Here is a 15,461-nt window from a genome sequence, read left to right as displayed (position 1 = left end):
ATTCGTTAGGGAGGTGGAAAAGTACGAGTATTCGTGGGTTTTTCTTTCTCCGACCGCCGCTGCCGCCGGGGCGCGGGGAGCCCCCAGCTCCGGCCCGACGGCCGCCCCGGGGTACCGGGGCTTTCGGCAGCCCCGAGCCGCCGCCCCGCGCCCATCCCCAGTCCGGGCGTGCTGGGGGCGGGCCGTCCCGTCCCGTGTGTGCAACGCCGTCTGTCCGGGCGGTGCCGTTATCACTCGTCCCCGGGGGTCCTCGGGCACGGACCCCAACCAGCACCGTCGCCCACCCCCGCCGCCGGCTGCGCCCCCCGGGCTTTAGGAGCCGCTGCTCAGCTGCCTGCCGTCGCGTCCCCGTCCCCGTCCCCGCTTGCTTAAGCAGACGGGAAGGGGGCAGCCCGCGGCCGGCCGCCAGCGAAGGCTGCTACCCCGCCGCCCCGATCCCCGCGAGGGGGCCGGGGGTCCCCGGGCTGCCCACCCCGCCGGAGCCGCCCTCCCGGGAGCGGCTTCTCCTGGAAGGGGGGGGGACGCATCTCCCCTATCCCGGCCCGGCGCGGCGCGGCGCGGCGCGGCGCGGCGCGTCCCGCCCTCAGACGCGCTTACTCCCCCGCGCCGCCGCCCCGTAAGTACCGGGCGGCGCGGGCCGTCGGGCGGCGCAGAGCGGCGGGGATGGGTCCCCGCGGCGGCCGCGGGCTGTACGTGGGGCGGAGGGCCGCCGCCCTGCTGGCCGCGCTGCTGCTGGCGCTGCTGGCCGCAATGCTGGCGCTCGCCGCCCTCTACGGGCGCTGCCGGCAGGAGGCGCCGCCGCCGCCGCCGCCGCCGCCCCCCTCGCCCGCCGCCCCCGGCCCCGCCGCCCCGCCGGGGCCCGCTCCCGCCGGCGGCTCCGGCCGTCGCCTGCCTCGCCACCTCCTGCCGCTCCACTACGACCTGGAGCTGTGGCCGCGGGTGCGGCCGGGCCAGGCGGGGCCGTTCGCCTTCAGCGGGCAGGTGAACATCACGGTGCGCTGCCGGCAGGACACGGACGCGGCGGTGCTGCACAGCTCCGGGCTGTGGAGCCGCGGGGCCGCCGCCGTGCGCGGTCCCTTGCCCGAGCCGGGCGCCGCCGTGGAGGTGTTGGGGCTGCGGCAGGAGGCGGCGGGCGAGGTGGCGGTGCTGGAGCTGCGCGGCCGGCTGCGGGCCGGGCGCCGCTACGTGCTGCAGCTGGGCTTCCAGGGCCGGCTGGAGGAGGACCTCGACGGGCTCTTCCTCACCCGCTACACCGACCAGGGACGGAGCAGGTAGGCGGCGGCGGCCGCCCCGGGGACCCCACGGCCCTCCGCCGTCGGCACCGGCGGTCCCCGGCCCCGCGGAGGGGTCACCCGTGGCGTGGAGGCATCGGACGCGGCTCCGGGAGCTGCTGCCTCTCCGCGCCTCTCCGCGACGGTACTTCAGGTGGTAGCAGGGCCGGGCGGCACTGCTGGGAGCCGCTCGCTGCCTTGGGTGGCAGGAGCGGTGGCTGCTCTGCACGGGGGGGCTGCCCGGGGCGGGGTCAGCCGCTTTGCCCAGCCCGCACCTCTTCCCCGGGTGTACAACACGGGCTGCAAAGGTAACTCCTCAGAAGCTCAGGTTTGTGCTCCGTGACGGTCGCTCTCCTCTCCAGAGAGCACCAGCTAGGTTGCCCTGGCTTTCCTTCAGCAGCTGACTTGATCCACAGCTCCAGCTCGTGGTGGCTTGCAAAGACCGTGCCGAGATGGTTTGCAAAGACCTCCTCGTTTGTGGAGGTAGTCTGGGAGGGCTTCCTGAGGGTCTGTCTTTGGCAGAGGGAAGAGGCTCTCTCAACTGGTCAAGCAATGTCTTCTGGACTATTTCAAGTCTGTCTGTGCCTTCGCCTGGCAGCGAGGGGTCAGACAACACCTACACCCAGCTCCTGGGAGCCGCAGTCCGGCTCGGAGTCTTCATCCTGGTCTCACACATCTTTGTGTAGCACTGACAGCTCCTCACCTCCTCTACCTGGGTCCGTGGGGAGCATGTCTTTATCTAGAACCCGGGATTTTGGATGCGCGCTTGGGCGTGAGTTTAGAGATGCTGACCACATGCAGTTTCAGAAGTATGGTGGGGTAGGATGGGTGGCCACTTTGAACAGCTAGACTTTGTAGGTGCTATTGCACATGATGTTGTTTGGCTGTCATCAACCAACCAATGATTTCGTTAGTAAGTGCTATTACAATGCTTTCCTTTTTATTTTCTTTTGAACTGCAGAATCAGTACTGGGGCAGTGTGAGCTTATCAAGCAGTCAATCATCTAAAACATATTTTTACCCTCAAAATACTGCTTTCTTATTAATTTTTTTCTTTGGAATCTTCTGAAGGTGAATTGCATTATAAACTTCTGGATCTGAAACTTGCTAAAGAAAAATGAAACAAGATTATGATTTAAATAGTTCCAGCAGAAGACAAGTTTCTCAAAATAGGTGTTTAAAGGAGAGGCAGAGAAATTGCTTAAAGTTCTTTCATTTTTAATAATTAAAGATGTAGTGAATTGCTGAGGCTCAGCAATCAGTAAGCCAAAAGAAAAACTAGAGTTAAAATTCAAGTGTTCTTGGCTCCCAGCCTATCGATAAGTCCACTAAAATAAATGGTATCTCAGCAGTTCAGAGGCTCCTTGTTCAAGTAGGTAATATTCAGTTACCTACAAGATCCCGTACATGCAGGTCCCTGTTTGAGTAGTAATAATAAGAAACCACAAAATAAAGTTAATAGTTTTTACTGAAATGGAGGAGGACTGTGTGGTTTTTCTGCAACAGTGAGTTGGCTTTTCAGCTGCCAGCTCTTGTATAAATCTTTGCTGATAACTGTTGTCTGCCACATCTGGAAAATGTAGTTTATGCATACTTTTTTTGTAAGAAAAAGCAGATAAGTTGGTTAGAAAAATGCAGTATGGCAACAAGTATTTTTAGGAAATATATTCTGTTTTTCTTCAGTTGCTATTTCTTCATTCACTGGTTGTCATTCATAGGATTATTTGTGCAACTTTTGAGTTAAGGAAAATCTAGAACACTTTGCTTAATTTTCATAATAAAAAAATTCAAATAAGAAAGGAACAAGCACTTGATTACTTAATACTGTATCAGTTTGCTTTCTGATACTGCACCAATTCAATCAAGTCCTATCTAAGAAACACTGAATTAGACTGTGACGTTTTTTGATTCAGAGGATCTGGAAAAAAGCTATTGTCAGCAGTGCTGCCACAGTAGAAAATAAGAAAAAAATGTTTTTAAATCATTAAAATAATATTAAATTATTTTATAGTTAAATTTCCAATTATTTAGAGGATTTATGACAATTGTTCCATTTCATTCTTAGCTCATCACAAAGCACTAATGAAATGTGAGACTGCAGTCCGGTTAAACGGATGCCAGTGGTGTTCAGACACTGAAATAAATCAAAAGAAATGCACTGATTGCAGATATAACGTATTGTTTTGTTTACTTGTTCCTGCCCACATTCCTGATATTCTTGAATGGGTTTTGCATATCTTTTCTGCTTTAAAAAGGTTTTCTCTGAATCGAGAGTATGCAATAGTATCTTGTTATTTTTTCCTTCACTAAGAATAAAGTCATCACTTTACCAGCCGTTTCCTAATCCGATGGGGTCCAGTTACACTGAAAGGCTTTTGCCTTCCCTTTTTCTTGAAGTAGGTGTGTTTTGAGGGGTATAGTCTGTAAGCTCTAGCAAGCTGTTAATTATGGAAAAAGTTGGATTCTAATGGATTATGTAAATCAGGAGCGATTTAGAAACATACAGTGCCCTTCAGCTGTCAGTACAAAGCCCATTGCTATGCTGGAAGGAAACCGTGTTCTCCAGCAGACTGTCCTGTAGCTGTTCTTAAGTGACTTGTACCCGGCTCCAGCAGACCTTCGGGTCTGACTCCTGCATAGGCTTCTGACTTCAGCACCTATCTTAAACAACCGTCTGTAACAGACAATGTGTTGTTTATCTACGGTGATGCAGATTCCTGGATTTCTTAAATGCACTACAAGTTTTAGTGGTTTTTGTAACTGGAGACCTCTGGTTTCAGAACAGTTTAAGCAGAGAAGGGCAAGCTTTCAGTAGACAGCTGGATTCTAAAAAGAAGCGAAGTCCCTGAAATGCTTGTTCCGTCTGGGCTTTGGCACCAGATTTTTTCGTGGTCAGATACCCACATTGCTCTTGGCAGGTTGGCAGTACTGTTCCCTGTCCTCTCTGCAAGTCGCAGCTGGAGCACGCTGGCAAGGTGGTGTGGGAAAGCTGTTCGCAGAGACAGCTATTTTCAGAAGTGCTAACCTCACCTCTGTGAAAAACAGAATAAACCAAAACCCAAACTTCACTGAACTTCCAACACAGAAATTGTTTGTTATCAGTTTGATCACTGATGACTGAATATGTTATTACTGTTGTTGACAATTTGTACTACCCACCTGATCCAGTCTTACAATACAGAAGGAAACTGAAAAATGGGAGCACTCCTTATGGATAGCACCCAGCCCAAGTCTGCAGTCCTTGCAGGAGCAAAGGAGGTAAAAAAGGAGGATGTTCCCATTTCACCAGCCCTAAGTATTTGAAGGCTTTCCTGTTGAAGTGGGAAATCTGTATTCCGCATATAGCTGGGAGGGTCCATGCCAGGATCTGGGTAGGCAGAAAGATGCAGAAACCACCTTTGCCCTTCTTCTCTAGCAGCGCTGGCTCAAACATATACGATGCAGGAGGTTTGTTGTAGTATCGTTCTGCATACAGGTCTTGGCACTGCTGTGAATGAGCTCACGTACACTACTCCAGGGTTAGAGGATCCCTGTGGAGCGTACCATTAAAGTGCAGGCTGTATGTCAGTGTTTCAAAATCCTTGGAGAATTTTGCTTGGTAGCCACTCTGCACATGTCCTATGCAACTTCTGTAAAATACGTGACTGGATAGGGCTGGTATTAACAGGCATCCCAAAATGTAGTCAAACACAATATTTGTGCTGATTTTTATCAGTTGCTTCTGCACCAATTACTAGAATGCGGGCAGAGGGGATTAGAACAGCATTGGTGCAATTAATTGTGCCTCGGAGCAGTGGATCTGAAGATCTTCTTAGCTCTGTTCTATATGAATCTGTGGGTAAGACCATCAAAGCCATTAACAGAAATCAGAGCAAATAACAGATTTGGTGTTTTCTTGGGCTGCATATTAATACTGAGCACCATTCACCTGAAAGAGGGACTGCGTGCTGGGGACAGCTGCTGCACGGAACAGGATTCTGCTCACTGTAAAACTCCCTTTCTTTGAGCCATTTCAGGGTTTGTTCTACCGTTTAATTCTTACATATTTTTAAAGTGGAAGAAAGCAGATATAAAAGATATTAACACAAAACCCCATTATGCTATCAATATTACAAATAACATTATTTTAATGAGAAGGCATTTTTAGAAGAGTAACCTTTTTTGCATCAACATAATACATTTCTTCTACAACGATGCTGGTTTTCTGTCAGGTGAAACAGCATCCCACTAGGCATTCATGTACTATACAGGATGCATTCTTCATTTTCCTTTTCTTGTTTTTAGACACTTGTGTAGTATAAATTACCAAAGATTTAGGCTAAGAGATCCTGTTACCTGTTTTATTCTCATTATTTAAAAGTATTGTGGCTTTGATTTTGTTTCACTAGAGGAAGGAGGCCTTATATGGTACTTAGGAAAAAAGAAAATGAAATCTATGCACAAAGCTGTAAGCTTAAGAGAGGAATTTGTTTGTCTGCTTAGGCAATGTTAGGCTTTTTAAAAAATTAATTTCCTTTTGGGTAATTTGTTTTGTGATAATATTGCAGTGTGGAAAAAAGTTGGCTAGTAATGCAGTTCATGCTAATGCCTTTACCTTTTTAAAAATTAAAAAAGCAAGAAAAAAGCCCCAACAGTGACTCATTCTGAGAAATGATATGAGGTAATGTGTGTTTGAAACACCAGTTATTTGTGTAACATGCATGAAAACATTCCCATTTTTCTTTTTTATTTGGAGACCTGCTGAAAAATAACATTTAATCCACCCTCATATTTCTTTTTTATCATGATGCTTTTGCCCAATATATGCTATTTTGTATTCTTGAACAAGAATGTCTTGTGGGCAAATTTGCTAAGTGTCTGCATCAGTTTCTGCTGGTACAGAGCCTCCTGCAGCAGTAATGGCACTGGTGCGGGGGAATTTAGGGTTGCTCAGTGTTCCCTAGAACCAACCTGTGACTGATTGCACAGCTGAACGCACAAAGGCATACTTTGCTGCATGGGAAGAAGGAGATTAGAGTATTTTCAGTGATTGATTCCCTCGATGAAGTGGTCTGTCACTTTTGCTGCCCCTGTGCAACCCTGACAGAGAGTTAAGTCACTTTCTGTCATTGCACAGGATAAAGGAGGGGAGGAGGTGACACTTCTGTCTCAGGTAGAGCTTTAGCTGTGTTCAGCAAGGCAGCTGGTGACTGGCACAGCACACACTTCACCCTGTGGTGAATCAGGTCCATAAAGAAAATCTTCTTGCACTGACAGGCAAGAAGTAAAATACATTTTGCTCCTCTCTCTTGAGCCAATCCTCAATTCAAAATAGACATCGTGGTCCCAATAGTCACCTTGCGTCAACGTGTGTGCAGCATGGGTTCTTTTAAATGTCGTAAGTTGTGTGATGGTACAGCATCAGATACATCTGTTAAATGCAAAATGTACCAAGTTTGGAGATTACAGTGCTTTTACACAGTTGTCCTGTTGATAGTAACTCAGTTCTCCACCATCAGCAATGAGGATGACATAGTGTAGATGAGCTGATGACGCTTTCAGCATTGGGTTGATTAGATCGGCTTTGAGCAGGGTTAGGTAGCACAGGTATTAAAATGGCAACAGCCAAACATCGTTCAAAAGACGAGGACTCCTGGAAGGCTGGCCTCGGGAGCTGGGTGGAAAGCATTGCTGAGTTTTGTCAATGAGAGCAGGAAGCTACTGACTCTGTTCCTTGGGTTGAGCTGCCCACAGTGCAGTACGTCTTCTGCAAAGCGATGTAAACATCAATGGAAAGCTAAACTATTCATTTCAGGTACCAGGAAAAGGGAATCTTAAAACAGGCAGCCTTAGGTTTCGGACATGGTTCAGTGCTACAGATCATGTTCAGGCGCAGTCACGCTGTGCTTGTAGGGTAGATCTGGCTTGTTACGTAGTGTTACTTAATGTGTGGATGCTGTCCTGATGGCCCCTGGCTCGTTTGGGATGTCTCTGTGCCAAGCGTAAGCCTTTGTGAACCTGGTGTGAATACACTGTTAGGGACCACCCCTACTACAGCTGAAAAATAGTAGCCCTGTGATAGTATCAAGGTCACCGACACAAGCAATCATGCCATTCTTGTGTGCCCAGCTGCTGGCAACTACTTGGCTGACAGGTATGGAGCTTTGAGAACCATTGCATGCCTATCTTTTCTTTTCCAGCTTTCGCTGGAGTTCTCTATGTGGTTTGACGGAAGTGTGCAAATGCATGTATGCGTGGTGACCTAACGGTTATTACAATTTTTTGTTAAAATGTACCGTTAAAATAAGAGTGCATGCATTAGAGAGAGAAGCAGGTGTACAGAGATATTCTAATTATGAAATTAAAGTTGGGCATTGTATCACTTTTGAGCACTGGCCTGCTGTGTGCAAAACTTGAATCAACTCTCTCTTAATAAACAAACTAGAAAAGCTCAAATATTTAAAATACGATATCTGGAAAAGGCCTGTGAGGAAAAAAAAATGACCTAATTAAAAAAGACTGCTTTTCACTAGAAACATCCAAACTGAACAGTCTGTGGGGCATGGAGATTTAATTGTGGCTTTAAATAATAACCAAACCTTTTCCAAATCTGCGTATCTATGTGATTAATTTCTTGATTTTTCTGATTTGGTGTTTTTGTGCACTATATATTGATTTTGATCAGCTGCAGCATGCTGGAATAATCTTAACTTGTATTTTTAATACAGTATGTTGATTGCCTCCCAACTGGAACCAACGTATGCCAGGACAGTTTATCCATGTTTTGATGAACCTGCCATGAAGGCCACATTTAATATCAGAATTGTCCATGACCCAAGCTATGTGGCTCTTTCCAACATGCCTGCTATTGGTAGGTAAACAACAAGTAGACTTAGGGGTTTTTTTTCCCCCAAATTACTTTAAAAAAGGGTTTAATTTATCTGAACAGACTATATCAACAGCCTTTTGTTGTCCATGTGCTAATGCCTTGGAAATGCACAGAAAATCTGTGCTTATGAACTTAAAAATTTTGAGATGGTTATTCATAATTAATGCCTCTGATAGCAATAATTCCATAGTTTTGCCAGTTGCTATGTCCTCTCCTCTGTTTGCTGGAGGCTGCACAGTTTTGATTCCTGGCATTTACTGTTTAGTCAGTGTGTCTGTCGTACTGCATGACATCTGCATAAAACAAAATGGCAGCTCCAGTATGCAAAACCTGTAATTGTGTTGTTAAGGGGTTCCTTTCATTCTAAGTAAATTTTAAGATGCATTTACAACATACAAAAAATTGTTTTACCAGGCAGAGACACTATAGCCTCCTGTGCACGTGCAGAATGCGAACAAGATGACTGTAATGCTCTGGAGATGCTCCTCCTGTCCCTTGCTGGGATCTCGTGTGGGATGCATGTGGGATATAAGATTCCAGACAAATTCTGTAAATTAGCATTACTACAGGAATCTGTTGAATCTCTTGCCTCCTTCTTTATGTCTTTTTTGTGCAATTCAGTGCCATGAATCCTTATTTTTCACCTAAATAATTTTTCAGCCATTAAAAGGAAGGTTTATGAGATTTGCATGGGAGCTAACCAACTTAGGAATTACAATAGATGGGATCTCTGTGAGAGTTGCTTGAAGCATTTTTTTTTCCCCTGAGAATCTTGTCCATGTCTCCCTTATTTAGAAGGAAGGTATCTGATGAAGTATTTCATAACTCTTGTGCACGCATGACCTATATTTGAATCATAATCATTCATACATTTTAGAGATATGCAGCATGGGATAGATTGTCTGCAGTTTGCCCACATCATAAATCTGACACAGTTTGATATTCCTCCAAGACTTCAGTTAAGAAGCTCAGAGTGGGTTTTTGGTGTTTGCATGGAAGGTCATGACTCTGATACGTGGCAGTAGCAAGGACTCTGGCTGCTTGCCTTCTGTCAGAACCATACGAAGTTAGTGCAGAAATACAGCATATCAAAGAGAGGTGTAAAAAACATGTAGAAAACACAAAATTCCTTGTTTGGTACAGAAGAGCAATAGTTTGAATATTTCTTTGATATTTTTTCTAGATGTATCAGAAATGAAGGATGAAAATGGAAGCCTGTGGACTGTTACCACATTTAATACTTCACTGAAAATGTCAACTTACTTAACTGCTTTTGTGGTTTGTGATTTTGATTATGTCACCAGAACCGAGAGGGGAAACGAGGTAAATTGAGGCTGCATAATACATTACAGCAGTTTACAACAGAATTTGGCTCTGTGGTGCATCATGTGCTTTAGAAGGTATCACAAACATGAACTGTGCTTTCCAGTCCAAAACGATTTGCCTATGTGGCAAACCTGCTAACATTTACCCTGCAGATATTTCTGCAGAAGGCTTTCGTTTAGGACAATTAGTTTATTGTCCTGTCCTGATCATTTCATACAATCCCACAAGTAGGTATGGGCTCTGTGTGTTAAAACTTTAGAGGCAGCTACTCTGCAGAAAGTACTGGTCATAATTCAGGGTCTTCTTACCTTCTTAGCTCTCTTAGCAGTGGAAATGGATATTTTTTCCAACTGTGACAAACCACTGAAGTTCAGTGCCTTGTCCTTCAGGGCCCTTTCAGGAGCAGCGTCATGACATCAGTAGGTGCAGTACTGTGCTCCAAGCATTTTGTATACTAGTTTTTTAACCTTTTATTCTGCAGTGGACACATTTTTAGCCTCCAAAAGTGACTGGTTTGTGTTTGAAGCGTCTTCACCAGTGAGTATTCAGTTTTGCTCTTACACTACAATGGACAAAGCTTCTTGAGGGAAGCTGTAAAAAAATACACTCCGTGGCACCAGTTGTTTCACTTTCCTTCATTTGTTGAAAGTCAACTGGGAAAAGATGTAACAATTTGTTCCAAAATAAATAGTAAACTCAAGCATAAAGCCTTATGCTTGCTACCCTTAATAAATGAGAGCACCGTGATAGCTTCATGGTTAGTTTGCTGTCATCCTACATCCTCCAGTAGTTTGCTCCCACTCCTACTAGTGGGAGAAGGTGAGAGGACAGGGCAGAAGTGACCTAGGAAGCACAGTATTAGGTCCTTTTTAAACTGAAGATTGGACTTGGTATGTCATACCTGCATATATACCCTGTATAAAACATGTTGGATGCTTATGGCTCTGACTGTGGTGCCTTTTTCCTGGGCTGACGTCTACTGACAGGAGTCAGAAAAGCAAAGCATTCAAAGAGTTTTTCAGAGGGAAGAGGCACCACCACCCATCTTCTGAGAGACAGAGGGGTAAGGGTATTTCACCCCTCGGGTTCAGACAGAGATGCTCAATTTATGCCTCCACAGTATTTGTGTGACCATGTTTGTGGTGTCTGTTTCATCATTTGTGGTAAGTAATTTGCAGTCCGCAACACCATTATTGTAACTCAAAGCTCATACTAGGATTAGGATTTTAAGTCTGCCCATTATGCTTAGCTTTTGCAAAATGAAGTGATCTGATCTTTGAATCTCCTCTGAAGCCTCGGCTGAAGCAAGGGTCTCAGAGGCTGAGCATACTCTGTTGACTGTGCTTTATTTTTTCCCTTTTAAATTAAATCCTGATGCTTCCCAAGCTGTGCTATTAGGGTTTGGCTGTGCAGCTCCTTGTGAGATGCAAGAAATGTGGGGGTTTTGAGCTGCTAGGCAGCTGGGGGTCTCGCATCTAGAGATACATAATGGAGACATAAACCTTTCCTCAGTCTACTCCATCACCTTGGGCAAGCAGCTGCCCTCTTCAGTACCATGACAAAGCAAATGCACACGGGAGGGGAAAGCTTTGCTGCTGCCATCTCCATTAGTCAGAGGTATAGACATCATCTGCTCAGATGTCATCTGCTCTCTTTAGCAACAGTGGGAGGCCAGTGGTCTGTTTTAGCCTGTGAGAAAGTTCAAAAGGAGAGATGTATATGTTTGGACAGCAAATGCTGTCTGAACATCCATTTCTCTCTCTTCAGGGAGAGGGGTGGGCTGAGGGAAAGTTTGTTGCCCAGACTCACTGGCTGGAATATACTGGCTTAAGATGTGTGGATCTAAATAGTTTTACAACATTTCCTATTTAATAAAAGAAAAATCAGGAGTCCGTTTGTTCCAGCAATGTATAGTTGGATTCAAGTCTTGGCACTTCTGAAGTGCTGGAACTCTCCTATGTTTTAGCAGGATTAGGCTCTGTGCCACATTTTGTTAGGTCCAGCAAGACATGGGTTGGGATTTTTTTTTTCGTTAAAAGCTTCATTGCATGGTCTGGTGTGGACAGACAGCATTTTCAAACAGTGATTCACAGAAGAGAAGCAAAGAACATGAAAATATGAGGGTTGTCTAAAATAACGCTTCCTTGTTTTACTGCAGATACGTATTTGGGCTCGGAAAGAGGCAGTTAAAAATGGGTATGTTGACTATGCTTTAAATATCACAGGCCCGATATTTTCATTTCTGGAAGACTTACTTAACGTCAGCTACCCTCTGCCAAAGACAGGTGAGATTACTTATTTTCTTAAATGGACCAGAAATGCGTGCTGATGTAACCTTCAGAGAAACAATGGGTTCTTTTGCAGTATTCTCTTTTTACAGCTTACCACATGCATGGAATAAAACCCCTAAGCTTTAACTCACTGAATTATCCTTTCTGCATCATGGTTCTTATTAACCTGTGGTTCAGCACTCTTTGCTTCACATCACACTCATTCTCTTAAAGTGTCATTTCCTAATGAAGGGGCATATGGGGCCACAAAGTGGATAGAAAGGAGTTGTTCAGACACATGGCTATTTCTGGGATGCATAGACCTGGTATAGGCAAGTCCCTACGTCCTGCTGGTAACTCCATGCTTGCTATAACACACGTCTCCCCAAAGCATTCCTTGCTTTCTTCAGTATGTCCCTGTCTTACCTGTGAGTTGGCTGTATGTTCCTGCACATTCCTCCCCAGAAAAAGATTCCTGCAGGAAAACATTGCTTCTGCTTAAAATGGGCATCAGGTAAGTTAGTTAAGTCAAGCTTCAGTCAAGAAAGAAGGGTGCTATCATGTGGTTCACTGTACAGTTTGCCTGCTACTTGTACTTGGATTCCCAAGGGCTTCTGCATTAATATTATGGGGGAACAGGTCTTTTATACAAATTGATAGAATACCAAGAGCACAGAAAGCAGTTCTTACTAAAAAATGAGTTTTGACCTGCCCATGATCTTAGCAGATTGCAGGACTGTAGAGGAAGAATTTCCACCCTTTCTTGACTAGGTAATCTGTTGTTTTATTGAATCTGTATTTCGGCACTTGAAAGAAATAAATTTTCGTCTGTTTAAATGTGTTATCTCCCTGTGTATTTAGGGTAACACTACACTTCTTATGGAAAATGTAATATATGCAATTGTCACTTTTAAAATTTTGTTATCTTAGTAATCATACAAGCTATTCAAGGGCTGTAGACAATTCTGTTTCATGCTTGTGTTCTTCTGTTTAGCAGCAATTTCAATGCATTAATTCATTAGTATTAAAATATTACAAAATTGAAGGAGAAGAACACTATCGCAGGCTTCCTGTTAGGTAAGAAAGATTTCAGTTTCGCACAAAGCTGTAACACCATTACAATCCCCACTGTAATGTCATGCAATACCAACTGCATTTCCCACTGACTTTCTTTGCTTAAAAATCAATAGGATTAGATCAACCAAGAACAGCTCCTTGTAAATCCTAGAGATTTCTGATGTGAACTCAAAATGTGAAATTAGGAATAAACGCATTTAAACTTAGAGGTATTTAGAGGTTTGTCTTCACCTGATTTTAATGCAGTTGTAAGAGAGCTCTCTAGGCTGGCTAGGTGAGGGCTGCCTCAGCAGAAGTGACATACCTTTGCTGTAAGCCTGAGGTGATAAGCCCTGCTGAGATGCAGTCTAGCTTTGCTGGGGTTCAGCACCACGCTTAGCTTAACTGCATTGTTTCCAGGCTGGACCTGGCTCTTGGTCAGCTGGTTTGGAGCACAAGTCTGTGCCTGCTTCCAAAATGCTCTGTATACCTTTTGCAAATTTTGCTCTTTGCCGCTGAGTTTAAACAGTGTATCTTTCTTTGAGATCCTTGATGTTCATCCAAGGCCCATCTCGATTTCATCCAACTCTCAAATTTGAACCGGAAAGCTGCTCCCTGTGCGTAAGGCAGAAGGGGAGTACAGAGGTAACAGCCCTGCTGTGGAAAAAAAGAGATGATGTTTCTAAGATACCTTTCAGATAAGAGTAGAAAGGATCCTTCCACTCACAGAGCTGAAAGAGCAAGATGATTTTTTTTAATCAGTTGCTAGGCTGAAGGAAGAGGTGCATATGATCCTTCCCAAACACACGAGAAACTCGTACAGAGAAAGATTTCTGAGAGCTAGAAGTGAATATATTCTCTCCTAGCATTGTTAGAATACAGCCTTCATTTTTGTTCAAAACATTTGCATGTACAAGATACAGTACAGATCTGGGCTTCATGGGAATTTATTACGTGGCTGCCTGAAAGAGTGGCAATTGTAAAGGAAAAGTATGACAAGAAGAAATTTCACAGACCATTTGCGAGAGTGTTGCTGTAGTTACAGCAAAGAACCACTAAAATGTGGTATCCTTTAATTCAACACTGAACCAGTGTAAGCATTAAAATCATGTGAGCATTTTACTTCCGAAAATTTTAAAGATACCCTTTTTTTTGTCTCTGTTTGAATCAATTTAGATCTGGTTGCACTGCCTGATTTTGGAGCAGGTGCTATGGAAAACTGGGGCCTAATGACTTTTCAAGAATCATCATTGATGTACCTCCCAAGTGATAAATTCACAAGCAGAAAGGCAATGATTGCCATAATTGTGTCACATGAGCTAGGACACCAGGCATGTGGTAAAAAATTCTGTACATTTATTTGTCTATGAGTTCGTTTCCTTCCAGTTGCTGATGATGCAGTCACTGATTAGTAGAAGAAAAATAGTGACTTGACAGTAGGGGGTGTGAGCACTATAGGACTGAAAGACTATTTGATCATATGTTCAGTTGATAAATCAATATTAAAAGCAGATTCCATCATATTACAGACTGCATATTGACTGCACAGGACCCATTGATACAAAACTGTTAATGAGCTACTTATTTTTTTTCTTATGCAGTACCTGAATGCCATATGGTAGTGGTGTAGGAATGACACAGTTTTCCCTATATACAGTATAATTAGTACTTTGGTGGGAGAATTAATGGACTTCATAAGTATTATTTTGTAGTGGGAGTGCATATACCTATCGCAAAAGGTATTTGTTTTTCTGGATGAAACAGCCTATGGTATGATAGAATAAAATTAAAATTAACACATCTTACACTGTAGCTGGACCTTTGTCCAGTTTTCATAGAGATTTTCAAAATTTTTCTTACTTGGTTTGGAATGATAATGTAGTTTCACTTTTTTATTGATTATGTTTCATTTATTGTTGTTTGCCAGAGCAACAAGTGTTTGCACTTGGTCAACAAAATTAGCAAATTTACCTTGGCTAATGCACTTGTATGCCCTTCTGACAAGGTCTGTAACTTTTCAGACCGTCAGATGAGCAGAGTGTTTTTATTGCAGGCCAATAAACCAAATGTCAGTACCTTATTAAACTTTATTTTAAAACAAAGTTGTAGTTCAAGTTTTTAAGAATTAACAAATAAAATAGGAATCTGCAAGTGATCAGTTTTTTGTTAAATGTGAACTGCCAAATATGAGTACATAGCAGCTGTTGTCGAAGTTTTATTGCTTGCCAGGATAGGGATTTGCTGATTTTGGAAATGGTTATTTCCCCAGTTCTGTTTATCATCCTCCTGACAATTTTCTTTTTGTAAGAACATGGAAAAATGTTTTTGTAATTGTTTGATAAATGCCCTACTTTTAATCATAGACTAATCTTTTAGATCTTTAAATTTTCTTGGGAAGTGTTTAAAATTGAATACAGTAAAGGAATGACATAAAGCACTGACATCCATACTCATGGTATGAAATTGTAGGTGAAACAATTAAAACATAACTGACCTGAATGTCTGACTTATTCTAAGATGCATCTTTTTCACTGAATTTTCACTATCGTCTGACGGAATATCCAGCATTTTATTCAATTGACATGTACACATTAAATAAAGTTACTTCAGCATAGGTATGTGTGTTGAAGCTGCAAAAATTAAAACAGCAGTCTAAAGAGATGTTGAGAC

General features: G+C 43.9%; 1 protein-coding gene across 1 annotated transcript in view; it reads left to right on the top strand.

The window, feature by feature from the left end:
* Positions 1-663: 663 nt before the first annotated feature.
* The window catches only part of LVRN (laeverin), a 39,198-nt gene continuing 24,400 nt past the window's right edge, over positions 664-15,461 (top strand). Inside the window, exons 1-5 of the mRNA XM_059834126.1 lie at positions 664-1,271; positions 7,979-8,121; positions 9,323-9,462; positions 11,624-11,750; positions 13,968-14,122. Coding sequence (XP_059690109.1) covers positions 664-1,271; positions 7,979-8,121; positions 9,323-9,462; positions 11,624-11,750; positions 13,968-14,122 — 1,173 coding nt within the window. The remainder of the gene's footprint in view (positions 1,272-7,978; positions 8,122-9,322; positions 9,463-11,623; positions 11,751-13,967; positions 14,123-15,461) is intronic.

Source organism: Gavia stellata, chromosome Z, assembly GCF_030936135.1.
Source record: "Gavia stellata isolate bGavSte3 chromosome Z, bGavSte3.hap2, whole genome shotgun sequence".
NCBI lineage: Eukaryota > Metazoa > Chordata > Aves > Gaviiformes > Gaviidae > Gavia > Gavia stellata.
This window is presented reverse-complemented; position numbering and strand designations above follow the sequence as displayed.